The following is a 27,023-nucleotide window of genomic DNA, read 5'->3' on the forward strand; positions in this document are numbered from 1 at the left end:
TCCTCCCGCTGGTCGTATCCAATCCCTTCTGTTATCCAACCTTTCCCCTCACCCAAATCACTCCTCCCCAACCTCGGTCCCCACCTCAGTCTGCACCTCCTCCGAATCAAACCCCAACATACTACTCCCCATGAGCAACGAAACATCCTCGCACAGCTCCCCATAAGTAGGATCCGTCCTCGCCAACTCGCGACACCGCCTCTGCAACACCTCATCGACGACATGCACCCTCCCGACAAGCAACAGCTTCATGATACCGAACCGGCGAAACGAAAACGCGCCCTCGAGATGGGTCATCTCCGCCGAGGGCCGATGGCCGTACTTGCGGGTGGCCCGGAAATCCACCCCGGCCGCGGGGGGCGCCTCGAGCATCGCGCGCACGACCTCGGCGTACCCCTTCTCGATCGCCAGGGCCAGCGCATCCCGGTTGAAATTATCGGCGAGATTCAGCGCGCAGCCGGCGTCGATCAGCGCCAGCGCCGTCGCCTCGTTGCCGTCGCGCAGCGCCAGGTGCAGCGGCGACTGGCCGTGGTCGTTGACGGCGTCGATGGCCACCCCCTCCGAATCGTGGAGCAGGATGTTCACGATGGCCTTGTGGCCCATCTGCGCCGCGACGTGGAGAACCGTCGTCCCCGCGGCGCCCCGTAGGTGGCCGAGCGCGCTGGCGCTGGCGCTGCCGTTCGCGATCGCGTATTTGAGGTACTCCGCGGCTTTGCGCGAGTGGCACAGGTTCGTGAAGGCGTCCATGCAAGTGATACGTGCCCCGGCGTCCAGGAGGGTCTCGATGAACGTCTCGGTCTCCGTGCCCGGCCCTACGAATGGGCCGGCCAGGGCGCCCCCCGCGCCGTCTTCGTCGGGGAGGTTCGGGTCCGCTTTGTCTTCGAGCAGGAGTCGCACAACTCCTAGCTGGCCCATGGCGACCGCCCAGCGGAGCGGGCGGATGCCGTACGCGTTCAGGCAGTTGTGGTCCGCCCCCTTGAGGAGGTATGCGCGGACGTCGTCGACGCGACCGTGCTGTGTGGCCAGCTCCATTGGGCCAGGGTAGTATCCTGTGCCCGGGAGCCATTCGACGGTCCGTCGGCCTTCGGCGTCGGAAAGGCCCAGCCGGATCTCCGTTTGCCAGGCGCTGTCTGGGATGGATGTCGTGTCCTGGCGGAGTTGGAGCTCGTGGGTCAGTTTGCGGTACAGGGTTTTGCAGGTTTGCGTCAGGCGGGAGAGGACGTTCGTGTCGAGGTATTTGGCAACGTTGAGGACCCGGCCGAGCGGGAGGGGCGGGATCGGGTCGTGCGCGGCGTCGATGTCGGTGTCGATGTCGGTGTCGGTTTCGGTGTCGGTCTCGGTCTCGGTGGCGAGGGTGGTGCGCGCGCGATGCGCAGCGGTGGCTTGTGTGCTGGCGAGGCGGCGTTCGAGGACCTCGTAGGTCGCGTTGGTCACGGCTTGGGTTTGGGAGAGGAGGGCTTGTTGCAGGGGGGTGTAGAAGGGGGTTGCGTTCTCGGTCTGGTTCTCGGGGGAAGGGTTTTCGGGTGAGTGCGAGGTCGGTTCGCGCTTCACCTTTACTTGAGCCTTGGGATGGGAGTCGGCGTGGGAGTGTGCTGGTTTGCGCATCTGGCTTCTATCCCGTCGGATGCGATGGGGTTGATCCTCTTTTTTGATCCTGGTCGAGTCCTGGCAGGCAACGGTGGTCTGTTTGCGAGTGTCCCGGTCCGCCCACTCAACCCGTTTACCTCCCTTCCCCTTCTGAGAGTCTTCGTTGGGTTTAGCCTGCGTCTGTGGCGGGTGGACGGCTTGCTTCGTATAACTTCTGGTCCTGCCAGGCGACGTGGAGGCCAAGATCCGCGCACGTTTGATCGGCGAGCGGAGATCGATCGTCTCGGGCGGGTCGACGGGCTTGCGCTTCCGGAGGTTCTTGGGGCTTGGCCTCTGTCCGTGCTCTCTTGGAGCGGGTGTGGTTGAAGATAGATCGATGATCTCTGGAGCGATTCGGGCCTTGCGTTTCTTGGGGCTCAGTTTCTTGGGCGAGCTGAGGTCGATGCTCTCGGCGGGCTCTGAGGCTTTGCGTTTTGGGGCCTTTAGGGGTCGTGGATTGGCGATTGTGGGTTGGGTCTTGGGGTAGGTGAGGGTCGGCGGTGATGTGAATTTGTATGTTGGTGTAGGCTCTGGGGCGGGTTGCGGTGCTTGGACTGGGACCGGGCGCCTTCTGCGCTTCTTTGCCAGCATGCTTACTCGCTCGGTGGTTTCTTCGGTATCGGTCGGAGGTTGTGTTTCTTGCTTGATGGTTTGGGGAGGATTGATAGGGAGGTTCGTCTCATGTTGTGTGGTGGCCTCCGTCTCCTTCTTAATGTACTTCGAATGATCTGTCTGCTGGTTTGTGTGTTGTTGAGTTTTATCATTGGTCGCGTGATTCTCGCGCTGTCTACCGAGTACGCTCACTTCATTTCTGGTCTCTTCCTTTGCAACATTTGTAGGCTGTGTAATCTGTGTAGAAAATTGTAGACCTTCGTTCTCATCCGAAGATTCTGTCTCATACTGTGTTGCGCGGACGCTCACTCCCCCGGTGACGTGGGCATTATTCAAAAACTGCATCACCTGCTCCGAAGTGTGTGAAAGTTGGTTCTCGCTGGCAGAGTCCACCTCAAGCATCTGAGCGGACATCCCCACAGGCATATGATTCCCATCGTCCATCGGTGTATGGAACTCATCCTCATGTGTAACCTGCATCTCTTCCTTTGTAGTCTGCTGGTTCTCTGTGTTCTGGGGCGACTGTGTCTGCTTCTGCAGTGCCGCGCGCCTCACTTTTGCCCGCATCCTCGCGGCGCGTTTCTGTTTCGATGGACGGGCCATTTCTTCTCTTTTCAAGTGGGTGAGAAACAATTCGATTTGCGAGTGTGATGGGTTGTGATGAACGTTGATAATATCCACCGAGTCGGATCTCGGGGACCTAGCGTAGAGCGAAATTTCAGCGACGCGTACGTTTGGGTAAACAGGCGAGTGGAAAAAGATGAGATGAGAGGAGATCGGAGGTACGAATTTGGATGTCTATCGTTTGAATCCAGGACGATAACGTGTTGATGATGAAGGAATACTGGTCTGCAGTGTGTGTGTGTGTCGAGTGCAGGAGAGAGATAGGTTGCTGATGATGTGGGTAGAGGTTATGTTGTGAATCTTGTTGCGATAGCGATGTCAGTGTTGTAAAAAAGTACTCGATGTTTTACTCTCGTTTCTGCTATTTTGGGCTCTTTGTGCGAAGAACGACCTTTGTTTTGAGAATGTGGATGGGAGAAAGGATGGGAGGTTGTCAAGAGGGTGGGTGGGACCTTTGTTCTTAAGCACGAGATAAAGGAGTTTGTCGCGAGGAAAGTGCTGGGACAAAGAATCAAGGTGGTGGTGTGGAAAAGAAGAAGTTATGGAAGGGAAGATCTACTGAGCTTGGTTGGGTTGGTTGCTTCCTGGGTTGATGTGGGAATTTATGAGGGGTGTAGGCCTCTCCCAGAAGAGGTGAATGGGTGGCTGAGGGCTCAACATTAATATTAAAAAATTATCTGTTTTGTCTTGTATTCTGCTCGCAGACTTTAACCATCACAAGGTTAGAATAAATTCGAAAGCAATGTCCAAGGGGGGCCGTTACTCCGGTTAGCTGATTGACCAATGTACGGAATCAGCGTATAGTCACGCTGTGATTCAGCAGGCAGACTCTGGGATGGAAATAACCTTCTCTTTGAAGGCAATGTATTCAGCAAATGCCACTAAATCACAAGTAACGCAATATTGCAAGACCACCCCAATCCAAGCGCACCATAATCTCAACCATCCCAATATGTAACTACCAGACTGGAGATCTTCAGATCCTCAAGTTCCGCGAACAGATCTTACCAAGGAACTTCGCAGGCTTTCCTATCATTCCCAGTCGAACCCGAAGGAGCACCAACAGGCCACCCGCGGAAGGGATCATCGATGTCTGAGACCGAACGACTCTGCCCACTCTCGGAAGCGCGACGACCCACGACGAAGGAATCGGGATGCCAAGAAAGAGCATCTTCGCTATCCAAATCGCGACCAGGACCCAAACCACAAGAATCAGCCTCATAGCCAGCAGTTGGCCCCTCGAAATACTTCACCATGGCCACCGCAAACTCGGGATGGTCTGCGAGAAACGAGTCCAAGAGGTCGGCCGCCCGCACGACGTCCAAGTTGCGGACGGTGAAACGGGCGAGATCCCGACAGGCTGAATGGCTCGCGCCTAGCTCTGAAACGGCTATGGCACAAATATTCACAAAGACCGAGACCTTGGAGGGTCGGGGATAGTTCTCGAACAAATCTTCGGCGACCGCGCTGAGATTGTCCTGCGCCAAGGCGACGAGCGCGGAGATTCCGTACTTGTCTGCAAAGGTGATCATATCGATATGTAAGGTCGCATCATCGATTGTAGAAAGGATTTCGCCCACGCCAACGTTGAGCTTGGTATTATCGTACTGCGCGGTGTAGTAGCCGGTGTAGGCCCATTCCACAAAGCGGGCAAGGATGGTCAGTCTGTTGTCGCGGATCGTGGACAGATGGAACTGTGGGGCTTTCGCAGCAAGAAGGTCGGTGTGGATGCAGATGGGGACGTCCGCTTCGACGCTAAGGTTGACCATCTTGCTTGCGAAGAACCTGCAGACTATATATTAGCTTGACAGGACATGATTACTTGGGTGAATAAGACGTACGGAAGTCCGGAGGCCACTGGAGGAATCCTGGAGGGCTTCACAGCCTCCTCCTTCGGCAACATGCCGATGATCTTCCTCGTCATGCGAAAGTTGCTTTCGTTCGTTCTCTTTCTGATGAATACTTCAGGTTCTAGCTGTTCTGGAGACCTCTGAGTGTCACGAGGAAGTGCTTAGCAAGCTGGAGTGACGAGAGCTGGAAGACCTTGAATGTGAAAGAGTGGGGAGTTCTCCCATGCAAGAGAGATGGGTGGAAGAAAGAGAGAAAGAGAGAAGAGAAAGCTGGAGGGACAGAGGATACTGGCTGGCGATGGCAGTGTAACACAGTGAATCAGTGAAGACAATACGCTGCTGAAGTAGGAGGGGCAGACAGTAGTGAATGATCCAACAGAAACTACCTTTGAAAGTGGTGTAAGGCATACATCATCATTTCCCATCCGTCTGACGTTTTTTCTTTTCCCCTCCAGACTTCTGTGAATACAAGCAACCTCAGCAACCAGCCGTGCTTAACCAGTTGGGCATTATCTACCACAACTGAAACTATTCAAATAATCAGTGCTGCCTGACTGACAGTCTGACTCAACCTAGTTCCCCCCCCCATCTATCTCTCTCTCATCAACCCCACATTGAGCGTGAAACAGAATGCCCCGGTCATTCATCCTCAATCTCCCTCCCGAGATCCTAGGCCAGATCCTCGGCCTTATTCTAGGCCGGATTTCTTTCGAACGGCGACTCGGCATCCGGCCTTCAGGTACCGGCATCATTGCCCTTCTCCTCACCTGTCAGCGAATTTACCGCCTCACAGTTCCCCTGCTGTATCGCGAACTGGAGTTTTGCTACCCGTCTGGACGAAGAACGAACTGCCTATACCGCGCCTTGCGGTCCGACCCGAGCCTACTCTTGCCCGCCCGATCTCTTGTCCTGGTCCTACAGCGCGATCGGACCAAGACCTGCATCTCACTCGCGGACTATGCGGCTGCAGCCGACGTGTTAAGCCTCTTTTGTGGGGCCAAGGTCCACATGCTAAGGATCCAGGGTGAGGTGGAGGTAGGTTGGTCGCCCGAGGGCCAGGAACGCCTTCAATCACCACTCGAGCCTGGACAGTCTATCGTGATCAGCCAATGGGAGCTCTTACAGCATGCTCTCCGGCACCTTCCAGCATTACGGAGGTTGGAACTGATGGGCGTTATCAATGAACCTTGTGACGGCTTCGGGGGCCGGTTTGAATGTCAGCTGCAGGGCTATGCGGAGCTGCGTGCGTTGCCCGGCACAGACCCAACAACCCCGTCGGCTATCAGAAGAGAGGCTCACGAGGTTTACGCTTCTTTACAGGTCCGTCCCTATCCTTCCACTGGTCCCGATATCATTCTTTTCTTTCTCGCTCCCCCCTTTCCTCCTGTCTTTCCTGGTTCATTCACATCGCTAGATGCCGTCTCCCCAAAATGCCTTTGATCTCGAAGCGTAAAGACCACGCAGGCTAACCTGTACCCCTTATCGGCAATAGAATGATGCGGCTCTGCAACAGCCCACGACTTGCGGCTTGGTTGAGTTCAGCCTGGCATTTGACGAGCGCCTCAAGAGCAGAATCCCGCACACACACCCGCCACCGTCAAAGTCTTCTATCCCTGGCTGCAGGCCCACCCCCACACTCTCCGCCGCATGGTCTTCGGTGCGATCCCGTTCTACGCCCTGGGCCTGGAGTTCCGGGCCTCCACTTTCCCCAACTTGCACACGGTCGTCTGCCCGCCCTTCCACGTCATGTCCGAGACGCATCCCCGCGTTTACTGGCGTCCTGCCGCAGCGATTGATCAGCTCTTAAGCCCGACAGTGCGGACGTTCGTCTGGGACCTGATCAGCTACGGAGATTTCTGGGGGCCAGGCCTGTTGGGGTTCGACGAGCCACAGGCGCGCTGGCTGCTGGCGTTTGCCGAGGGCGCCTTGGCGGGCAAAGGCCAGGCGCTGCGGACGATTCGGATAGAGTTCGTTCCGTATATCGATTGGCTAGGCTATGTAGACCCGGACGACTATCCATGGGATCGCATGGAGCAATTAAAGCAAAAGATGCGTCTGTTAGGGATTGCGTTCGAGTACAACACTCCGACTCTCACGCGTGAAGAATACTCACGGTCTTGTAAGGAAGTTCGGCAGTTGGTCGAAAGTGGCCAGCTGCCTCCAATAGTGGATAGGGTGTGAGGGCGTGAATCGGTAGACGGGAGAATGCTGTGGATACACAACCCTACAAGTATGATGCGATCGCAGGTCTCGACATAGACACCACCCTACAGTAGGCCGACATGAGCACAAGGCAGTTTATTTCAGCTCCATCTCGAGCACAGAGGCACCCTATAGTATCCAGGCCACGCAGTATAAGCACACGGAAGATAGGTGTATATCAATGCTAGGAGTTCTAGCTACCGACGGTAATCGGCTCTGATGCAGGTGAGTCCATTACTGACCTCGTCTTGGGGTACACTTACCCTAGTCTCCCTTCCCCCTTCTGCCGCCAGCGTGGCGGAGCGTATGTTCCGGTGACTAACGCCATTTAGCGCCTACGCACTGCATGCGCGGATAATAAAACTCTAACCAGTGAGAACAAGCTTAAATCGGCGAAATGGTGGAGCATGACCGAAAGGCTGCTTCCCCGTCACAGTCCATCAGGTCTCGGCTTTTCCATTTTTAGGGCTTGCCGGGGACGCCCCACTCCTCCAACAATTCCTCACCATACCATCCGGTCTATCTGGAATCGCCAGCATAGCAACTAAATCAGATAAACCTGTGACAAGTTTCACAGAGGGACTCTGGTGAGCTGCCATTGTCGAAGCTACAGTCCTCCTCGCAAGGAATTCTTAGAGTCTACATGGTTCCCTGACCGGCCATCAGCCGATCGAAGACTGTTCATGCGACAGAGGCCCAGGTGAACGGCATAACTGTCGACGGATTGCCTCGAAGGCACCTCCGCAATCTTCTCCTCGGGGGATGGAAACGCAACCGGTGAGTCGTATCGTATCATGACTGAACATGTCCTGGAGAAAAGCCTGCTGGTCACCACGGAGCGAGACCTACCGTGCGCTGATTGTTAGGTAAGCTCGTCAGTTTTGATGCGGGGTCCTGCAGCTCCTTCGCGGCGCATTCGGTGACGGCGACCACGACCATCCTCTCCAGCCTGCTGGGCGGGTTGATGAAGCTGCCCTATGCCAAATTGCTCGAACTCTGGGGGCGGCCGCCCGCCTTCGCGCTCAGCGCCCTGTGCACCACGGTGGGGATGGTCCTGATGGCGGCGTGCACCACGGTCGAGATGTACAGCGCCGCCCAGATCTTCTACATGGTGGGCTCCAGCGGCATCACCTTCAGCGTGACCATCTTCATCGCCGACACCGCGCCGTTGGCGAGTCGCGCGTGGTGGATCGCCTTCACCTCCTCCCCGAACATCCTCACCGTCTGGGCGTACGGGCCGGCCGCGCAGGCAACGCTCGACACCGTTGGGTGGCGGTGGGGGCTGGGGTTCTTCGCCATTGTGGTCCCGGTCGTTGCAGGCCCCTTCGCATGGCTTCTCTTCCACAGTGACCCTCAGCAGGAGGATCGAGGGGAGACGACGCCGGTCCGCGTTCCAATCGCCAGCGGCTGGCCCACTATATCCGGGAGGTCGATGTGGTGGGGCTGCTGCTGCTCTGCGCGGGGCTGGCCCTGCTGCTGCTGGGAGTGAGTCTGGCCGCCGACCAGCCCGGGGACTGGCGCGCGCCGCTGGTCGTCTGCTTCCTGGTGGTCGGGGGCCTGCTCGTTCTGGCCTTTGGCGTCTACGAGCGGCACTGGGCCGCCGTCGGCGTCGTTCCGTGGCGGCTCCTCGGCCACCGCAACATTGTCGTCACCTACGCCGCCGTGCTCGCCATGTTCACCGCCTTGTACGTGTGGGAGAGCTACTTCTACTCCATGCTGGTGGTGGTGTGGGACCTGAGCGTGCTGGCCGCGACGTACGTCACCAACGTCTGGGCCGTCAGCGCCTCGCTGTGGGCGCTGCTGGTCGGCCTGCTCCTCCGCCGGTACGGCCGCGTCCGCCCGCAGGCCATCTACTTCGGCGGCTCCGTCATCGTGCTGGGCGTCGGGCTGATGATCCGCTTCCGCCGCGCCAGCGCGAGCATCGCGTACGTGGTCCTGTGCCAGATCCTGGTCTCCCTCGGTTTCGGCACCATGGCCCTTCTGTTCCCGGTCGTGCTGATGGCGACCGTCGCCTCCTCCTCGTCGTCGTCTTCATCGCCGCCACCACATCTCCCCGCCGTTCTCGCCGTGGAGAACATGGTATCCGACCTAGGTAGAGCTATCGGCTCGACCATCAGCTCGGCCATGTGGCAGGCGATCTTCCCCGGTATGCTGCGCAGGGATCTTCCCGCAAACGAGGCACAGAGCCCCCTCCTCGACGAGATTTACGAGGATTTGAACGTGCAGACGGCGTACCCCGTCGGCAGTGCCGTGCGCGACGCCATCAACGCCGCGTACAGTGAGACGTACAAGCTCATGTTGATTGTGGCGGTCTGTCTCTCCGCCCTGGTCTGGGCATTCGCGTGGGCGTGGAAGGAGGTCGCTTTGGAAGACGCAGATATGTGCCGTGCACAGGACAGCCCGCAGCTCGACGGTGAGGAAGAGATGAAGTCGCCAGCACTGTGAGGGTTGTGCGTAGATGAGGCAAGGACTATGGATGTTAGGATCAGTGATATCTGCGATGTGAGAAACAAACCGGCCACCCAAAGGGTGTTGATAGTCATAAGTCAGTTAGTTCGAGCTTCAGGAAAGTGAAAGCCCAAGGAGAAGCCGGGTATAAACTGTAAATGAGTGTAAGGTCTGGAGCCCTACAGTTTCCCTATTAGAAAAACAGACGGCTATTGTTTTGGTGAATCGCAGTGTTCATACCTTAAGATGAGACGAAGATTACTGACCGAAGAGCTCCCATCCAACTTTGAATTCTCTTAACAAGGATGCTACTAGCAATAGAGTGTCAAATTGGAACATTGTTGATACCACCTATCGAGCCGCAGGCTCCTATGGAGGGAAGTGCGGAAATGCCGGGCAGGATCCCGAGCTCCTTACTGCGCTAAGCTGGAAACGGAATAGTCTCGGATCGGATTCTTCAAGTTGGCTTCCGTTCCGAGCCATACTATGCGAATCGCGGCGGAACAATGTACAGTACGCGGTGAGGCTGGAGCTCCATGACCCACGAACGATTGTAATAGAGCAGGACACTGATCAGGGTGATACAAGCCTCCTCGCAAGCAATCTGCATTTCGCGCAATGAACCAACCAACGCAGCATCTCATAATCATGCCAAGCAAGAGGTTGCCCCTCCGAATCAGAAAACAGAAGGCCACTCCGCCAACCCTCGATCCTCTCAGCGACAGACCCTGATCAACCATGCAGACACTGAACACCTGGGATAGTCGTGATAAGACCATGGGGAAGTGGGCCATCTTTATCTTCCACGAGGACGGAGAAGAGCACTACTGGTGCTACGGGGATGGCGGCAGCGCGGGCGACTTTCCCACCCGCGCCGGGCTGTACGCGACCGAACACTATGCGTGTATTGACACCTGGTCGCGCGATTTCCACGTTTACAAGACGTCCATCTCAAAAGAAGAGGTGAGTCCGGTAGAAGGGGAGTCATGGCCGGAGAGAGATTTACTGACACTTCCTTCCACCAACCAATCAGGCGGAATCCATCCTGGGCTCTGGAAACGTCTGGCCCTTCTCGGGCAGCGACGAGGAGTACAAGGAAGAACTGCACAAATTCTGGAAAGCCACATCTTTCTAGTCCTGAAGGAACTCGGACATGTGTTGGGAGAGGGGGGGCATTGAAGCGTCTGTTTTTCTGTTGTCGACGACCTGATCGTCCTGTGTCTACGTACTGGTAGTTCTTACGGAGTGTACAATACAGCCTGCACATTGAGATACTGATTACCTAGGTCCTATGTAAGATCTTGTCCGGTAGGAGTGGGGTACTGCAGGTTTTTCTCAACTGTCGAATGCGTGGGGCGAGAAATTGCACCGGCACAAAACCGAGGTCTCTTGAAAGAAGGAATGGAAGTCCGGAGGGTCTCCTATTCCTTCTTTCTCGCAGGGCAGGAGGTCCATCTGTCACCTCCCCTCCCCCGCCGAAGTAAAAGATTCAGAATAGATCACAAGGTACCTGTAAGGCCTCATTATAACCAGGTCCCCCATAGCTGATTTCCGCGCCTTGCTGATATTGTATACGCTTTTCTTACAACTACTAAACAGTTGTTCGTGTATCTCTCTAGTATAACTATCAGCAGATATAGCTCTCTTCCCATAGAACAATGGCTATAAAGGGACTTTAATACTATTTAAATAACCAATTACACAGAAATCACCTGAAAAACGGGTAGAAATATCCCGTCTGATAAAATCTTATATATAGCAAGGCTACGTGGGTTGGAAAAGTATACTGTAATCAGAAAGCAATATTCCACTACAATAAGAATTGATAGCTCGACACATCGACTTGTGCCATCGAAATGTTACAGTCAAAAGCTCAGCATCCATCCCAAACCCAGCCCCCAGACCCCTCACAACCCCCGCACAAACTCGACCACCAATCGCTCCACCTCCTCCGGGGCCTCCGTCGGCGGGAAATGCGCCACCCCCGGCAACACCGCCAACCGACACGCCGGCATCGCCTCCACGATCGGCCGACACAGCAGCTCCACCGGCGTCGCAGCGTCCAACTCCCCCTGCACCACCAACCCCGGAACCGTGAGGTCGGCATACTGATCATCCCCGATCGCCCATCCCAACAACGCCCTGGCGTTGTATCTCCGACAGTAGGCCGGCCACTTCGCCGCCTCCAGCGCCGTCGCTTCCTCGAGCCCCATGTTCGTATAGAACGCCACACACTTGCTCGGGCTCTCCACCCCAGAGGTCAGGGCCTCGTAGCTCAGGATCGCCTGGATGCGCGCCCCGTCGATATAGGTACCCGTCTGGATCAGCCCGGCCACCCGCCCCGGGTGGGCGAGGCAATACGCCGCCCCGATGTTTCCGCCCATCGAGTGCGTCACCAGCACCAGTTGGGATGTCGGGGGGATGTCGGCGGCAGCGAGGACGGCGTGCACGTCCTCCGCGTGCCGCGGGATGCTGTACGCCTCTTCGGCGGTCGGCTTGGCGGAGCGCCCGTATCCGCGGCTGTCGTGGGCGATGCAGCGGTAGCCGCGGGCGCTGAGCCGCGTGATCAGCGAGTGCCAGATCGCGGTGATCCCGAAGTAGCCGGATACAAACGCTAACGTGGTTGCGCTGGTCGCGGGGCCGTGCGTTTCGTAGTAGATTTCTTGGTTGTCGGATGTGGTGGCGAACGGCATCGTGATAATTCTCTTGTGAGACAAGAGGTGGGTGAGAATTGGAAGGGTTGGTCGTGGTCAATGCTATTCTTTGCTGGTTGGAGAATGGTAAAGATACTATACGGTGGGGACGTTCTGTTTCTCGGACGTTGGGTAGTGGGCTCCATGCGATAGAGGTGCTTTATACCGGGCTGTGCAGGCATCCCACATGCTGGAAGTTAAGCTCAATTACTAAGAACGCTTGACAAATGGAGCGAAACTTAATTAAGGTTGCAGCTGAGTAAGTCAACAAACTCGACGGCGCACGTACTTGCAAGTTTGCTGTAATTTGGTTCGGGGCTCGGATCTCTCGTGTGGGAGCCGAATACCCGGGACAGGCTTGGCACGATAGACATAGATTCACCTCGGATCGGGTGCTCGTGTTCAGTACAGTACATCCTCGCGCTCCGCATGCTTACATATTGGGCCGTGAGAGCTTACAAACAATCCCTTCTCCTCTCGGCCTATCGTTTCCTGGAAGCTAATATGTTGTCTTTGACTTTCTCCGTTTTGTTGTCTTAATTATCAATCGAGTTACTCAGGGCTCCGTTCGTCGGGGCTGTGGTTCTGCGCCGAGAGCGGCAACTGAATTTACTAATTCTTCTGATCGTGCCCCCCTTGACCCGATTGACTTGTTATTAGCTGGTGGCAATAGGAAGCTTGACCTATCGAGTGGGAGCTTGAAAATAGATGCTCTCTCCAAACTATCTAGGTACAGTCTCTCAGCGGTGTATCAAAATTAGACGCACAGATGGAGGAATGCTTGTTATTGGGCTCGAGACAATGCTAGTTTATCTTAGATATACGATTTTCTCTTTCTCGCAGTCCATACACAGGTGAGGTGCCTAGGAGTTGTCAAGAAGCAAAAGAATTTGCAGGCAGTTGGTTGATAGGTTCCTCCAGCGCAGCGACTAGTACCGTGACTCAACGGTGTTCTATTCTTTCTACCGTATCTACCTAACACATCAAACTCGAGACGACTAGAACAAGGAGCTTGGGATGTTCTCCGGGGAGAAGCCCGCTTCCAGCCAGTAGGACATGTAATTTGGCATCGTGGCCGGAATGTGCAGCGCAGGGTCCTGCGGTGGTACGGTATCCGGGGCGGAGGATAAGTGACCTTGGCCCTGGGTGGAGACAGGTACTGCTCCAAGATCGGGGTGTGGCGCCTCATACGGCAGAGCGGCGCTGTTTGGTGGAACTAGCAGATTATACCTGCGAAATATGGTAAGTCTTTCTGAATGATCTGAGCGGACAGCGAAAGAAAGACACGAGAACGCACTGTAACCACGGAAACGTCCCAATGAAATCTTGGTTGACCTCGACATCCGTTGTCGTCATTCGCAACGCCTCCTTCGCGATGCGCATCACATCCAGACTCACGGCTTTCCCCGAGGTGGGACCGACATGCTCGATCTGATCCAGGCACTCCACGGCCCGTTCCACCGTAGCGAATACCTCGCGCGCGTGCTCCGCGCCCGTCGTCGGATCCAGCACATCATACAGTAGGGTGACAGCGGCAGCGACCATGATAGTAGCCGAAGACCCGTCGAAGCGTGCGCGGGGGCACCGCCGGAAATAGACGTCATGAGTCAAGTTGATGATGTTCGTTGCGGCGGTCAAGGTCTCCTGAATAGAGTGCTCTAGCTCTAAAGTGTGGCCTGTACGCCGCTGAGCCTCGTCGAGCGAGGCGAAGAAGGCCCTGAAGAGCAAGGCCGGACGATGTGTCAACATTTGCGTCTGATAATAATTACTGCCCAGCGTCAGGCGTTGAACTTCCTGCCAGCCTGAGCCGATTGGTAAGGCTGCGTCGAAGAACTGGAGGTACAGGGGCAGGTCGCGCGTTACAGCGCCTAGCAGTCCGTCGATCCCGGCTACCGCTGCCGGCAACAGTGCGATTTGTGCCATGCTGGCGACGCTGGCAGGGGAGTAGATTTTGACGAATGCCAGGTCAGCAACGCGGGCGACGCCGGCCATGGCGCGTATAAAGCCGCAAAGCCGAGTTGGGCCGTGGTGGCTGTCACTGCTGTCTGTCGATGTGTCCGTCGTGGTGGGTAAGGGGAGGTCTTCAGGATATGGAGCATCAATCATCTCGTCACGAAAAGCAGATGGACGGCCGGCGTAAAGAGCGTTCATGCGTTCGTGGGCGTAGACAGTCCAGAAGGTGCGTTTAAGCGCATGGACAGTCGCATTGGTCCCGTCCATGACCTGGGATCGATTGAATCCCAGCACCATGGCATTGCGAGCGGCGTGGCCGAGGTACAAATAGGCATCATTCGGCCGCATAACCTGGTAGGCATACATTGCTCTCAGAAGCAGCAATTGCGTGGTGGATAGACTGGGGTCCTCCAAGACGGCAGTGTTCGGATTTGCCTGCGCGGCGAAATGGTCCGCCCATCCTTCTAGCAACGAGGTCTCCTGTTGGCCCGCCGCGATGGTAACGCGGGCGCCGATAGCCAGAACAATAAAAAGAATCTCGTTACGCTTGTCGAGCTTTTGTTGCGCTGGGGGCTTCCATAAAGATTTCCATTGGTCGACGATCTCGGAGTAGTTCAGCACGGGGATCTGCGGGTGGAGAATCTCGAAGTACGAATCAATCAGGCCAATTCCTACCTCCTGCGAGATGTAGGCAGCATGCGGTCCGGTTGTACCTTGACACCCGTTGACACAGAACATAAAGCGCTCCAGGTTCCATTTGCGGACGCCATCCGGCACCGCGTTATTCGGGGTAACGATGGTTTCATGTGTGGATCGCGCGATGCGCTGACACATACGCTGGATGAAGCAGAAATGCGAAGAGGGGCCGTAGAATTGGAAAGAACCGGTATCGACATTGGAGACACCAATTCCAGCGCGTAGTTCGCGGTGTCGTTTGAACTGAACGGGATCATTGGGGACTCGCTGGGGAGTGGTATCGATGGTGTTGGGTCGGGAGGCAGCAGCGGAAGAGGCGGAAGCGGAGGTGGGCACAATCAAACGGGTTTGCGGGTCGTTTTCCGCCGAGATGGCGGATCGACTATCCAGCAACCTTCTTTTTCCTTGCCTCCTCGGTCTTGTGGCGGATCGGTAGATACAGGGGAAATTTCGCGGTCGACAGCCGGCGCAAGGAGTATGGCCATCGCAGCGGACTTTTCGGGAGCGGCAGCGCTCACAGGCACGTGTGATCCGAGCACCGGGCGGCCGCTCATGGAGAGGCGGTGGTGACGATGGGCTTGAGGAGACTGAGTTATGAGGCAGCATCCTTTACGAAAATAGTTGATGGTGTAATCATATGTCAATAACGCGTTTCATACTGCGCAACAGGATCGGAAATCGGAGGAGATGGTAGTTACAGGTAGAAGGAAATGTACGGAGTAGCGATAGAGTGTGGTCCTCGGCTGCTGGCTTGACCCGAGTTCCGCTGCACGTGACCATGAATTGTTGTTGCTGGGAAGTTAGTATACATAGTACTTACTTTGAACGGGGGTACTACTGACTGAATATCATAGCTGGCCTTCATGTACTCGGAGATTTCATTACTGTTGACATTGACCTTGATCTAACTGAATCCATCCTGGATGAACAAAACTGGCAAGCACAGCTCCGTGCTCAAGACATATTATGCTAGTAAGTAGTTCGGATCAACTGGACGAGAATTGAAACAAGGTCGCCCAATCGCATACTATAGAGACACCATTCATAATCCAGGTCAAGATGAAGTAAGACATGCATAGGCGTAGTAGAGGTCATGACTAGATGGATTTATAAAGACATCGTGGATTAGTGGTTAGATGCTGATCGGTCAATGATCAAGGATCAAGACAGGAACGTTCTGCAGCGTTATCGATAGTAGGATCTCCTGACCCAGACAGTTTTGACTCCTAGTCTTCCTGTATAGATTGAACAACAGGATATTTGAAGTCACCAAGTCAACTGGTATACAGAACTGTCTGGTGTTGTCTCCGAACTACAAACTACTAAGCCACGGCACGCATCCCACCGGCTCGGGGGTGGGAGTGGGAGTCCGTGCAGGAAGTGGAGATCAAACTAAGCAAACTGCGGATCAGACCTCAATATCCGAGCATCCGATCCGAATTCAATCCCCACCACTGCCTGACCCATCTCCATAACGCATACACACAACACGCAGTGCAGCGCTCTGGCAGTTGTCCTCGATTATAAATCGCTCTCAAAGGTAACAAAAGAGACTGAGTTTGCCTATCCCTCGTTCCGTGATCCTTCCAGCCCACGGCTAATCTGACTTTTGAACATGTCAACAGACTCTCCCGATGTCGAACAGCAAGCAGACTCGTGCAATCAGCTCCCGATCTATCGCTATGATGGACGTGCCTTGGGCGTGGCCTTCGAGAATGTGACCGCTCAGGGCCCCTACGGTGGTCAACGGACCGTGCCTGACCTCCCGCAGATTCTCCTCGACATTCTCCGCTCACCGTGGCAGCTCCTTCGATCTACCATCTCCCGACACACACCCGCTCGTCGCAATATCGTGCAGGATGTCTCCGGGGTGCTATTCCCGGGCGAGACCATGCTGGTCCTCGGCCGCCCTGGAGCGGGTTGTACCACCGTGCTGAAGATCATTGCCAACACCCGCGAGTCGTTTGATGCTGTCCAGGGGGAGGTACACTATGGAGCACTGAGGGCGGAAGATATGACCGACGAGCTGAAGTCAGAAGTCGTCTACTCCTCGGAGGATGATATCCATTTCCCGACCTTGACCGTGGCAGACACCTTGGACTTTGCTCTCAAGCTACGAAAGCCGGCGAGCCTTCCTGGTCGTAACTCACGGTTCTCCGCCGAGTATACACAGCGATTGGTCAATGCACTTGGTATCGGGCATACGAAAAACACCATTGTGGGCGATGCATTCATCCGAGGTGTCTCGGGGGGTGAGCGACGCCGCGTTTCCCTCGCCGAAGCGATGACGATCAACTCCACCCTGGTGAGCTGGGATAACCCGATCCGTGGGCTGGACAGCTCCTCGGCTCTGGAATTCCTTCGCTTGGTCAAGCGCATGTCCCGGGCGACGGGAATGACAAACATCGCTACGCTCTACCAGGTCTCGGAGGATATGTATCAGGAGTGCTTCGACCGTGTTCTGGTAATGTATGATGGGAGGATGATCTTCAGTGGCAGGATCAACATGGCCAAGCAATATTTCCAAGAACTGGGGTTCTACTGCCCTGAGCGCCAGACGACCCCTGACTTTCTCACCTCGGTAACCTCCCCGGTCGATCGCACAATTCGTTCAGATTATGCGGGCCCTCTCTACCTGGACCCCGACAGTCTTGCGGAGGCTTTCAAGCGCAGTACACACTACGAGCAACTCCAGAAGGAGCTGATTCAATACCATACCGCTGCGCAGAGGGATCCGATTGCCTTGACGGCTCTGCGAAGCGATGTTGGTGGTTTGCGATCGAGATTGACCTACAAACACGCCGTCGAGCCCGCGACAATTTTCAAGCAGATCGCGGTGGGCACCGAAAGAACCTACCGCTTGCTCTGGGGCGACTGGAGGACCCTGCTCACCATTTTGATTCTGTGTATCTTGAATGCACTCATCACCGGGTCGGGATTCTATGCCGCTCCGCGCACCGCCGCGGGCTCGTTTGAACGGAGCGGTGCACTCTTCTTTGCGGCAACATATTTCTGTCTCAATGCCTTGACTGAGGTGGGCAAAACCGTTAATGCCCGCGCCATTCTACTCAAGCAGCATAATATGGGCCTTCTTCATCCGGCCGCCTATGCGGTAATCCAGACCATCGCTGATATTCCATCCGCCCTGATCCAAACCACGGTATTTGCTTGCTGCTACTACTTCCTCATCGGGCTCAGTGAGACTGCCTCGCAATTCTTCACCTTCCTCCTCATCATTTTTGCACACTACTCCGCTATTGCGACTATGTTTCGCATGTTGGGCGCCTGGGCTCCAGGTCTCAATATTGCTCATCTCTTGGCGGGTTGTGCTCTACCGGTCGCCTGTCTGTATTCCGGATATGCTCCACCTGTGCCCACCATGCATCGCTGGGGCTCCTGGATCCGCCGCGTGAGTCCTACTCCCTACGCCGTGGAGGCTATGATTGGAAACGAGTTCTACCACATGCAGCTCCATTGCACCGACTCGCAACTGATTCCTCACGGACCGGGCTACGATGATATCCGCTACCAGGCGTGTCCCATGGCAGGGGCGCAGCAGGGTTCAGCCTTCGTGGACGCCGCCGTCTATGCAGAGACGATGTATGGCTATACCCGCGCCCATCTTTGGAGAAACTTCGGAATCATCCTGGTCTTTTGGTTCCTTTACACCGTGCTTGGTGCCGTGGGTCTGACCTTCATGACTCGAGACAGTGGTAATGCAACCGGTCCGGTATACAAGCGTGGTGCCGCCATCCCGCAGCGAGGCGAGAGGCCGAGGGAAAGCAAGGGAACAAGTGACGATGGCGCAGCGGAGAAAAGGTCTGTCTCTGGGCAGTCAGAAACCGACGTGGACGAGGTCGGGGCCAGCCCTCTGCCGTGTCAGACTCCGCCATCGGTGAGCCGTGCCTCGTTCACGTTTGAGGACCTTTGTTACACGGTCACGGTCGGAGGCGGGGAGAAACAGCTCCTGGATCATGTCTCTGGCTACGTCAAGCCTGGTCAGCTGACTGCATTGATGGGAGCTTCTGGGGCGGGTAAGACCACCCTTCTCGATAACCTTGCTCAGCGGAAATCCGAGGGCCGCACAACGGGCGATATTCGTCTCGGAGGCGCGCCGCCGCACCCGCTGTCATTTGCGCGATCCTGCGGCTTTTGTATGCAACAAGACGTCCATGAGCCCACTACCACGGTGCGAGAAGCGCTGCAATTCAGTGCTCTGCTCCGCCGGCCTGCTGAGGTGCCCCGTGAAGAGAAACTCGCCTATGTGGAGCAGGTGATCTCGCTGTTGGAATTGGAGAAGATTGCCGATGCCCTTGTGGGAAGCACTGGGGATGGTCAGTTGAGTGTTGAAGAGCGCAAGCGGGTGACCATCGGGGTTGAACTGGTAGCGAAGCCGGCTGCACTCTTGTTTCTAGACGAGGTATGATGCTTCACTGAAAGCGTGAAAAAAAGAATCACAGACTGACAGAATCTGTTTTTTACAGCCAACATCCGGCCTGGATAGCCAAGCTGCGTATTCCATTGTGGCTTTCTTGCAGAAGATCGCCGTCCATGAGGGGGTCCCAATCGTGTGTACGATCCACCAGCCCTCGGGGGTGCTGTTTGAGATGTTCGACCACATCATGCTGCTCGCGCCTGGCGGACGGACGGTCTACTTTGGCGAAACCGGGGCGCACGCCGCGACGGTGGCAAGCTATTTTGCTCGGTACGGTGCGGTGATGGGCCCTGCTGACAATCCTGCTGAATTCATCATCTCCACCGTCGCGGGCGATCATGCCAAGCAGAACTGGCCGCTCATCTGGAACGAGTCGCCGGAGCGCCAAGTCCTCCGCGAGAAGATCCGCGCCATCAATGCGACCCCCTTCACCCCCGCGCATGCTGAGACGTCCGAGGACCAAGCTGGCGGTCGATACGCCATGCCGCTGGGGCAGCAGGTCCTGATCCTGACGCAGCGCCACTGGAAGGCCGTGTGGCGCAACGGACAATACAATTTCAGTCGCCTGGCCAAGTCCATCTTCTTCGAGCTGTTTGTCTCGTTTACCTTCTTCCACGTCACCTCCAGCACCTCCGGCCTGCAAAACCACATGCTGGGCACCCTGCTGTGCACCTGGTTGATTCCCAGCGTGGCGGCCGACGTGCAAGCCGTCTGGTACGAGAAGTGGGCGATCTTCGAGGCGCGCGAGCGCAACGGTGTGTACGGCTATAAGGCGCTGCTGGGAGCGCTGATCCTGGTCGAGATCCCCTGGTTCCTGGGCCTGTTTACCCTCGTCTTCCTTATGACCTTCTGGACCTTCGGCTTCGCCAGCACCGCCAGCATCGCCGGCGTTGTGTACGGCATGTACCTGCTGTTCGCACTCTTCGGCCTCGGTTTTATCTACCTCATGGCGGCCGTGTTCCCCAACGCCACGATGGCCGGCTACGCCATGTCGCTCTTCTGGGTCACGGTCCTCATGTTCTCCGGTGCCGCGAACCCCCACAGCGCCCTCAACGACTTCTACCGCCCCTGGCTCTGGTGGGCCGACCCGCTCACCTACTTCTTCGAGGCCACCGTCTCCACGGTCGTCCACGACGTGCAGGTGCAGTGCACGTCGACCGAGTTGGCGGTTTTCGATATCCCTAACGGTACCTGCCGCGAGTATTTGGGTGCCTACCTCGACAGCAACCCGGGCTACCTGCTCAATCCCTCGGCTACCCAGGCCTGCGAGTTCTGTCCCTACTCGGTCGGGGACGAGTACGCCCGCTCGCTGCACTTTTATTTTGGGGCCCGCGGCCGCGACGCGGGCGTGTTCCTCGCGTTCTGCGTGACGAACTTTGTGCTGTTGTTTGGGGTGACTTGGTTGACGCGCGTGCAGATGCGGAAGTGGCGGAGGTGAAGACGCGGTTGCATGGACGGGGAGATATTGAGCCAGAGAGGAGAGTAATTATATATAAAACAAGAAAAAGAAGCTTCACGTGAGAACAAATAAGGCTTATATCCTATGATGATAGTGGTCGTAGCGAAAAGGTGGTTACTCGAATCAGGTTACTATTCGTAGGCGATCGATCTAACCAACCTTACGGGTGAGCGATACAGAACCACTCAAGTTCGGGTGGTTGGCGAGAGGAGGAAGCAGCCTGGTAAGCCGCCTTGAATCACGTGGCCGGCTTGCTCTTACTAGGGGAATGCCGTCTATGAAAAGCCGCCGTCCGGCCCTCCCTCGGGCGCTCAGTTCAATTGATAGACATTTCTGTAACGCGATCTGAGGTCTAAGGGGTGGACCATATGAAACATTCTCTTGGATTTTTGATGGTCGTGGGTTGTTGAACTGAGTCTCCAAGGTGGGCAACTCGCTTGGTGAATCGCCTCGGATCACGTGGGCTGGATTCCTCACGAACGCCGACGATTTCTATATTGTCATCTATGGTGTTCTTGATCTACAGGGTGTAAGAAATGGACAAAAAAGAAAAGGTGAATGAAACAGAATAAGAAGGGGAATAAGATAAGAAACAACCCGAAAAAGGCCACAACGCCAACCATGCCGTCATGCTGCAACTCCTCTCACCTGGTTGCTTCGCGAAGTAGAGAGGGTCTCGCTGAGGAAGGGGTATAGAGCAGGCATCACAAGCAGCAATTCTATGGAACAAAAGGAAAATTATACATCGAGACAGGGAGCCTATCTTCCGCGATGAACAGCCTCATCAACTCTCATCTTCACTTTAGACACCTGCATAAGGCTGTTCTCTGGCCGGAACCATGTCGACGATCTGTCATTGGCGCGAGAAAATCAGTACCAGTGGAAATTATGCATTGCATGCACTGGACTCCGCGACGAATGGACTTACCGCCCGGTAGAAAATAAAGGTCATTTCTGATTGATGGGGCGTGGGCCCTGCTCGGGAGGGACTGGATCGGTAAAGCATGGGATCGAAGGGGTTGAAGAATGGCAGTATGGTTTGCGGGTGGGTGGATCGGAAGTGGGGGGTTCGGCGGGACGAGCCGCGACTGTGGAAACTATCCGAGTCTCTGCCATGGTTGAGGAGTATATTCTGTCCTGCACGCTCAGCCGACCGGTGAGCTTCCAGTTTAGTGTGGAAATGGTACGCACGATTGCGGGCGGAATGGGAGCAGATAGTCCGACTTCTTGCCTGGGATTCCGTACCTGTGTTGCCTCTCCACCATTGGCGGATGCGAGCATTGTGCCTGATGATAAACCATAGACCGGGTACACAGGCGACCAGCAAGGCTAATAGGGCGAGGATACTTTCTGCTGACAGACTCATAGCGACAGGTAAGAAGACTTGGTACTAGTGTGGAGCAATGATTCGGTATTCGGTGTGTGTACTCCGTACCTCTAGGCTAAAATGATAGCTGCCTTGTGCAACGAAGAATGAATTGGAATAAGGGATTTGAAGGCCGGGGGAAAGTGGGTCTGCGACAATGTGGGCGGTCTGGACAATAAGGCAGCCTGGAGGGGGATTAATGCCAGTGGAGACGGACACGCCAATTGGAAGCGCAGGATAATAGCGCACTGCGCCAAGGCAATGTGAATGATGTGGACTTATGCAGAGATGTCCACTCAGGCCGAGCCGGGGATGGCATTCCCTGCCAGGGTCGGCGAGACACATTCGGGCCCCACCAATCCAAGACGCGATGTGGCATGGACTAAGGCGCAGCGCTGATAAGTCAATGCCATCCATTGGTTCCAAGCACCAAATGATGCCAGATGAAGTCTGGCCCGGTGATCAGACAGGTCGAATGGTTTATCAATTTCTTATTGGGAAATGAGGGAAGGTGGCCTCGCCGGCTTCTCCACCACAGAACCGTTGCATCAATTGGGCATGTCCAAGAGGTGCGCATGTCAGCTAGTACTAAGTAGCACCAACCTGGACCTTCCACCCAGAACCTGAGTCCGAGGTCAGGCTGCGTGGCGTGCCTGGCGGTTTCCTGAGATAATTTGGAACTTCTGGGTAAGCGCTGTACGCAATCTTGATGTGTATAAACACCTGATGCTAACAGCTACTGGCCATCGCCATAACACAAAATTCTTCTTCTGGTACAACACCTCGTCAAAATGGACTTATCTGCCCACGATAGCATCATACGAAAGCTGTTACCTCGATGAAAATATGACCTTGGAAGCATTGAGGGACTACATGGATAGAGAGCGCAGGATAAGTGTCAGGTTTGCTAGAGGCGCTGTCCGAGAATCTTTTACATTATTAACTCTATCTACAGCAAGGATACCTACAAACGATGGTTCAATTGATGGTGTGTCAGCAAAAACAGAAAAGAAGATGCGTGGCGGGGCTGATCATCGCATCGAGAAGCGTAAAGCCGAGGGGGGTATCAGGGACAGTGAGATTCGCTTCAACGGCGCAATCATCCCTCGAAAACGAGTTCAGAAGGAAATCGCACGACACGTCTCAACTGTGGACAGAATTCAGGCGACAGGTATTTGCATCTACCGGCGCATGAGATATGGTCGTTAACGTTTCGCAGCTGCCAACCCTGCTACCTTATAGGGTTACAGCATTGCTACACCATTGGGATGTACTCCTGATCGATCGCACACGCCCGACGGAATTGCCTTAGCTAATATGACTGACGTTACTGTTGAAAATCACGCCAAGGAATGTGAGCTTTTGGTTCACATCATACAGAATTGTGGCACCTTGGTTGAATTTAGGGGGTTAAGCTGCCTTCCTTTATTCAAGGCATATGCTCTTACCGTTCACTGCAGCATTGCGAATGCCATCGTTACGACAACCTTCGATGATGAGTCGCATGTAGAGCACATTGCTCCCTTTGTGCCTGGTGGAGGCTTTTTTATTCTTCATGCAACCTACAGGAATGATTCTCAGCGTCTCCGCTTGCATCTGGCAAAGCACGAGCTATCACACCCCACTTTTCAGAATATCTTGCGCGCAGCTCGATTTATGGCGGCAGCGAAAGGCTGTGTCGAGGCAGCAAGAGAACTCTTCTACAGTCACGAACATATTGACTGTCGCGATTCTGAAGGGCAAAATTGCCTCAATTTGGCTGCACTTTGCAATCATCCCGAGATGGTTGATTTCCTGATCACTCAGAACTCGGCTGTCAACAGCCGACGCAGAGACATCCAATTCGCCTGGACACGGGTCTGTACCTCTGAAGAGCATGAACGGGTGTCTCGGCTTCTCATTGACGCCGGGGCAGATGTCAATTGTCTTCTCACTGTTAAGCATATTCTTGATCGCGCAGCAGCTACGGGTAATACTAATCATGTACGCGTTCTCCTTCGGCGAGGAGTGGATCCTTCCCTATCGACAATACCGTGGACTCCACTGGTATGGTCAAATCTCTTTCATTTATGATTACTGTACGAAGAGATAATCACTTGTGTGATTCTCAACCTCACAGGAATTGGCTGCATCAAATGGTCACATAGCGATTGTGAGGCTACTTGTTGAAGCCGGCGCCGAGGTCCATCTTGGCTTGGGCATTGGGGAGATACCCCTTGAACTTTTCTCAAGATTCACAGAGGAAATCGCCCAGTATCTTGCATAACATTATTATCAACAGCATGCGGGGAGGAACTCACCCAGTAAGCATGGACATGAAACCACGGCGCCGCCCAGATTGAACAATCAGCAACCGCGCAGTCTCAACGCCCCATTTCTGCTGCCGTCTCAGTTTCGTCGTACAGATTTAATGCATTCCTCAAACCACTCTCAGTCCATTGATACCGATGCTCACGTATCCTATAGCCAGTCCTTCGACGGTGGTAGACCTACCACCTCCTTAGTCATCTCATTCTTCTCACTGGTTCAGAGACTTGCATGCATCATAGAACGACTTAGGAGTTCCTCCCGAGACCCCGAACCCCAAATCCCTCCCCCCTTATGTACCAGCCACCTGGACTCTCATTGTTAGCAATGATGACCAACGTGTGCCATATACCGCACGTTCAACGTCCTTGTGTAAGTCTTACATGGCTATTCTTGTTGGTTTCAACATCTCTGTCGTAGAATATGGTTCATACCATTAAATTCCACATTGCACCGAAGTCAAAGCCCCCCTGAACCTCCCTCATCCCTCCCAGACCACGACACTGAGCGTCAAGATTTATCAGACGACGGATATCCGCCCCCCACCTTTAGAATCACTACGGCACAGATGCAAGCGGATATTTACCTATTTGTGTGCAAACAGATCTTCGGTAACTACACCCAGGACTTTCATGAGATATTGGATGTTTACTCTTCGAGGCATACTCTAGTCTCAAATCGTGCGATATCGAGAAACATCCGAGTCTTCACAACCCCCACCCCTAAAGCCATCAAGCAAGAACCCCCAACGGATCCCACCGCGGCAAGACCTTGGGCTTCTGCTCCAGGATTTCACGGACCTCGCGCGAGACAAACTCCGCGTCCACCACCGCCTGGAAGGTATACTCGTCCATCCAGCGATCGGTCATGACGAACCAGCCCTTCTGGCCGGCGGTCTCGCCCCAGGAGTTCTCGACGCGCCAGCGCACGGGCGTGCCGTCGTCCTCGAGATGCGCCCCCGTGATGACCATGGCGTGCGTCATGGCCGACTCGCCGCTGGCCAGCCGCTCGGCCTTGCTCATCCCGAGGGAGACGTTGAACGCGAGGGCGAGGTCGGTCAGGTCCGCGTCCATCACCCCGAGGGAGGTGTCGGAGGATTTGCCGACGTCGCAGCCGAAGAAGACGGGGTGGCCGGCTTTCAGCATGGCGATGACTGCGTTCTTCAGGATCTGGTGATTGTCAGCATGTTCCCCACACAACGAAGAACAGGAGGGGGCAGGGGCAGGGGGGGGGGTAAGACGCACCTTCATCTCAACATTAACATACGTCAATGGCCGTCCCTCGAGCACATTCCCCAGCCGCTCCACCGTCAACAACCGATTATACTCATTCCGGGGATCGTTGACCAAACTAAACAACCTAGCAGGCGCCACACACACCCTCCCGCCGACCTTCCTCACGCCCGTCTCGGTACTCACGCGCCCCGCAAACTCCCTCGGCGACACCCGCACCGTCCTCGCCTTCCCGGCAGCATCATAAAATTGCCACACGAACCGCTCGTCCGGACTGGGCGCCGGCCCCAGCAGAATCGTGACCAAAGAGTGAATCTCCTTCAGAAACCGCGTCTTCGCCTCCGCCACGCCCCGTCCGCCACCCTCCCGCTTCAGCCTCCGCAGCACAAGCCCCTGCTCGCGCAGCTTGGCGGTAATTAACCAGTTCATCCGGCTGCTGTTCATGGCATTGTAGTTGTCCGGGTACACGGTCGATGGCACGAGCCCGTACTTCCGGACGAGGTTGACGACCATGTCCCACTGGCCGCCGTCGGTGACGGGGTCCTCGAGCAGCTTCTGCACGAGTCGGCCCGACAAGTCCTCGGTCGTGGCCGTGGCGAGCATCTGCTCGAAGAACCAGTTGGCCTTCTCGAGCTTGTCCCAGTAGAAGAGGTAGGCTTGCGAGAGCTCGAATTCCCCGAGGTTGTATTCTTGCATGAGCGGGAGGCGGAAGATGTTGGTCGACGCGAACAGCCAGCAGCGGCCCGAGGAGCGTTGGTTCGTGATCGGGGCGCCTTCGTTCGGGATCCGCAGGTTGAAGATGTGTTGCGCGGTGGTGTGCAGGGTTGTGCGGTTGGTGAGGAGTTGCGGGTAGGGTTGGCTGGAGAGGGTGGTGATTGCGAGGCGGTTCTGTTATGTACATATGAGTTTGGCTGGTTTAGGGGGGTGCGGGAAAGTGGTGAGGGGAGGGGGAGAACAGGGGAGGTCGTACCTTGGGATCGCGGAGGAGCGACTCGTTCCAGGATTTCAGGTTGGAGAGGGAGAGCGTCGGGATGCGCTCTGCCTCGGGCTCGAGGTCGTCATCTGGATATTGATAGGGTGGTGCTTGAGTTGGCACTGTTAACGAGATGGTCTGTCATTGTAGGGTTAAGGTGGGGAAGGCATACGAGATTGCGGGGATTCGTCGTCGGCGTAGACCGGTGCAAAGGATGAGGCAGTTTTCTCGCTGGGAGTAGCGGCGGGTTTGGAGTAGGTGGTCCCCATTCTAAGAAACTGGCTCGCGATTACACTGGGAAGTTCGAATCCGGTTTGCTCAGAGATGAGAAATGGCGGCATGTTGCAATAAATACGGACAGCCGACAGCCGGGGATGGGAGATAAGCAGACTCCACAAGGACCCGGGGAGCAATCGAGCGGGGAACCTCCGTCCAGTGGGATAGCACCCTCCCCTTCCATTGGTCTGTTGGTAGCGACTTATCAGCTGCAGCTGCACATGCAGGGCCTGCGACGAGTCAGATGGCTGCACGCTTGGCTGATGCGGTC

General features: G+C 55.5%; 9 protein-coding genes across 9 annotated transcripts; 4 read left to right on the plus strand and 5 right to left on the minus strand.

Moving 5' to 3' along the window:
• Positions 1–57: 57 nt before the first annotated feature.
• Positions 58–2,841, minus strand: BO95DRAFT_497197 (ankyrin; the record flags this gene model as incomplete). The annotated part of the gene is made up of 1 exon (XM_025590874.1): positions 58–2,841. One exon carries the CDS (start codon positions 2,839–2,841, stop codon positions 58–60), a length of 2,784 nt encoding a protein of 927 aa, XP_025441834.1.
• A 1,025-nt stretch (positions 2,842–3,866) lies between these two features.
• Positions 3,867–4,631, minus strand: BO95DRAFT_432279 (uncharacterized protein; the record flags this gene model as incomplete). The annotated part of the gene is made up of 1 exon (XM_025585049.1): positions 3,867–4,631. The coding sequence occupies one exon, from the start codon at positions 4,629–4,631 to the stop codon at positions 3,867–3,869; it is 765 nt and encodes a 254-aa protein (XP_025441835.1).
• A 3,087-nt stretch (positions 4,632–7,718) lies between these two features.
• On the plus strand, positions 7,719–9,359 carry BO95DRAFT_497199 (MFS general substrate transporter; the record flags this gene model as incomplete). Its single annotated transcript, XM_025590875.1, has 4 exons — positions 7,719–7,780; positions 7,815–8,298; positions 8,319–8,399; positions 8,421–9,359. 4 exons carry the CDS (start codon positions 7,719–7,721, stop codon positions 9,357–9,359), a joined length of 1,566 nt encoding a protein of 521 aa, XP_025441836.1.
• Positions 9,360–10,100: 741 nt separating this feature from the next.
• Positions 10,101–10,497, plus strand: BO95DRAFT_432281 (uncharacterized protein; the record flags this gene model as incomplete). Its single annotated transcript, XM_025585050.1, has 2 exons — positions 10,101–10,325; positions 10,396–10,497. 2 exons carry the CDS (start codon positions 10,101–10,103, stop codon positions 10,495–10,497), a joined length of 327 nt encoding a protein of 108 aa, XP_025441837.1.
• A 772-nt stretch (positions 10,498–11,269) lies between these two features.
• BO95DRAFT_473863 (alpha/beta fold hydrolase) lies at positions 11,270–12,055 on the minus strand (the record flags this gene model as incomplete). Its single annotated transcript, XM_025589753.1, has 1 exon — positions 11,270–12,055. One exon carries the CDS (start codon positions 12,053–12,055, stop codon positions 11,270–11,272), a length of 786 nt encoding a protein of 261 aa, XP_025441838.1.
• Positions 12,056–12,996: 941 nt separating this feature from the next.
• Positions 12,997–15,310, minus strand: BO95DRAFT_497210 (Zn(II)2Cys6 transcription factor; the record flags this gene model as incomplete). Its single annotated transcript, XM_025590876.1, has 2 exons — positions 12,997–14,971; positions 15,041–15,310. 2 exons carry the CDS (start codon positions 15,308–15,310, stop codon positions 13,280–13,282), a joined length of 1,962 nt encoding a protein of 653 aa, XP_025441839.1. The 3' UTR covers positions 12,997–13,279.
• A 1,002-nt stretch (positions 15,311–16,312) lies between these two features.
• On the plus strand, positions 16,313–20,767 carry BO95DRAFT_497222 (uncharacterized protein). Its single transcript, XM_025590877.1, has 2 exons — positions 16,313–19,124; positions 19,189–20,767. The coding sequence occupies exons 1-2, from the start codon at positions 16,320–16,322 to the stop codon at positions 20,575–20,577; spliced, it is 4,194 nt and encodes a 1,397-aa protein (XP_025441840.1). The 5' UTR covers positions 16,313–16,319; the 3' UTR covers positions 20,578–20,767.
• Positions 20,768–22,810: 2,043 nt separating this feature from the next.
• BO95DRAFT_497224 (ankyrin repeat domain-containing protein) lies at positions 22,811–24,230 on the plus strand (the record flags this gene model as incomplete). Its single annotated transcript, XM_025590878.1, has 3 exons — positions 22,811–23,104; positions 23,207–23,947; positions 24,084–24,230. 3 exons carry the CDS (start codon positions 22,811–22,813, stop codon positions 24,228–24,230), a joined length of 1,182 nt encoding a protein of 393 aa, XP_025441841.1.
• Positions 24,231–24,947: 717 nt separating this feature from the next.
• Positions 24,948–26,810, minus strand: BO95DRAFT_390220 (C1 family peptidase). The gene is made up of 4 exons (XM_025583592.1): positions 26,649–26,810; positions 26,474–26,586; positions 25,516–26,391; positions 24,948–25,440 (listed from the first exon to the last, which is right to left on the minus strand). The coding sequence occupies exons 1-4, from the start codon at positions 26,743–26,745 to the stop codon at positions 25,003–25,005; spliced, it is 1,524 nt and encodes a 507-aa protein (XP_025441842.1). The 5' UTR covers positions 26,746–26,810; the 3' UTR covers positions 24,948–25,002.
• Between the last annotated feature and the right edge of the window lie 213 nt (positions 26,811–27,023).

Source organism: Aspergillus brunneoviolaceus (genome assembly GCF_003184695.1).
Source record: "Aspergillus brunneoviolaceus CBS 621.78 unplaced genomic scaffold BO95scaffold_37, whole genome shotgun sequence".
Lineage (NCBI taxonomy): Eukaryota > Fungi > Ascomycota > Eurotiomycetes > Eurotiales > Aspergillaceae > Aspergillus > Aspergillus brunneoviolaceus.

Bases quoted from the DNA above. Each gene is read 5' to 3' on its own strand.
- BO95DRAFT_497222 (XM_025590877.1), top strand. From the start codon at position 16,320: ATGTCAACAGACTCTCCCGATGTCGAACAGCAAGCAGACTCGTGCAAT. The intron at 19,125-19,188 runs GTATGATGCTTC...TGTTTTTTACAG, and splicing joins CACTCTTGTTTCTAGACGAG to CCAACATCCGGCCTGGATAG.
- BO95DRAFT_390220 (XM_025583592.1), bottom strand. From the start codon at position 26,745: ATGGGGACCACCTACTCCAAACCCGCCGCTACTCCCAGCGAGAAAACT. The intron at 26,587-26,648 runs GTATGCCTTCCC...TGCCAACTCAAG, and splicing joins CGACGAATCCCCGCAATCTC to CACCACCCTATCAATATCCA. The intron at 25,441-25,515 runs GTGCGTCTTACC...GACAATCACCAG, and splicing joins ATGTTAATGTTGAGATGAAG to ATCCTGAAGAACGCAGTCAT.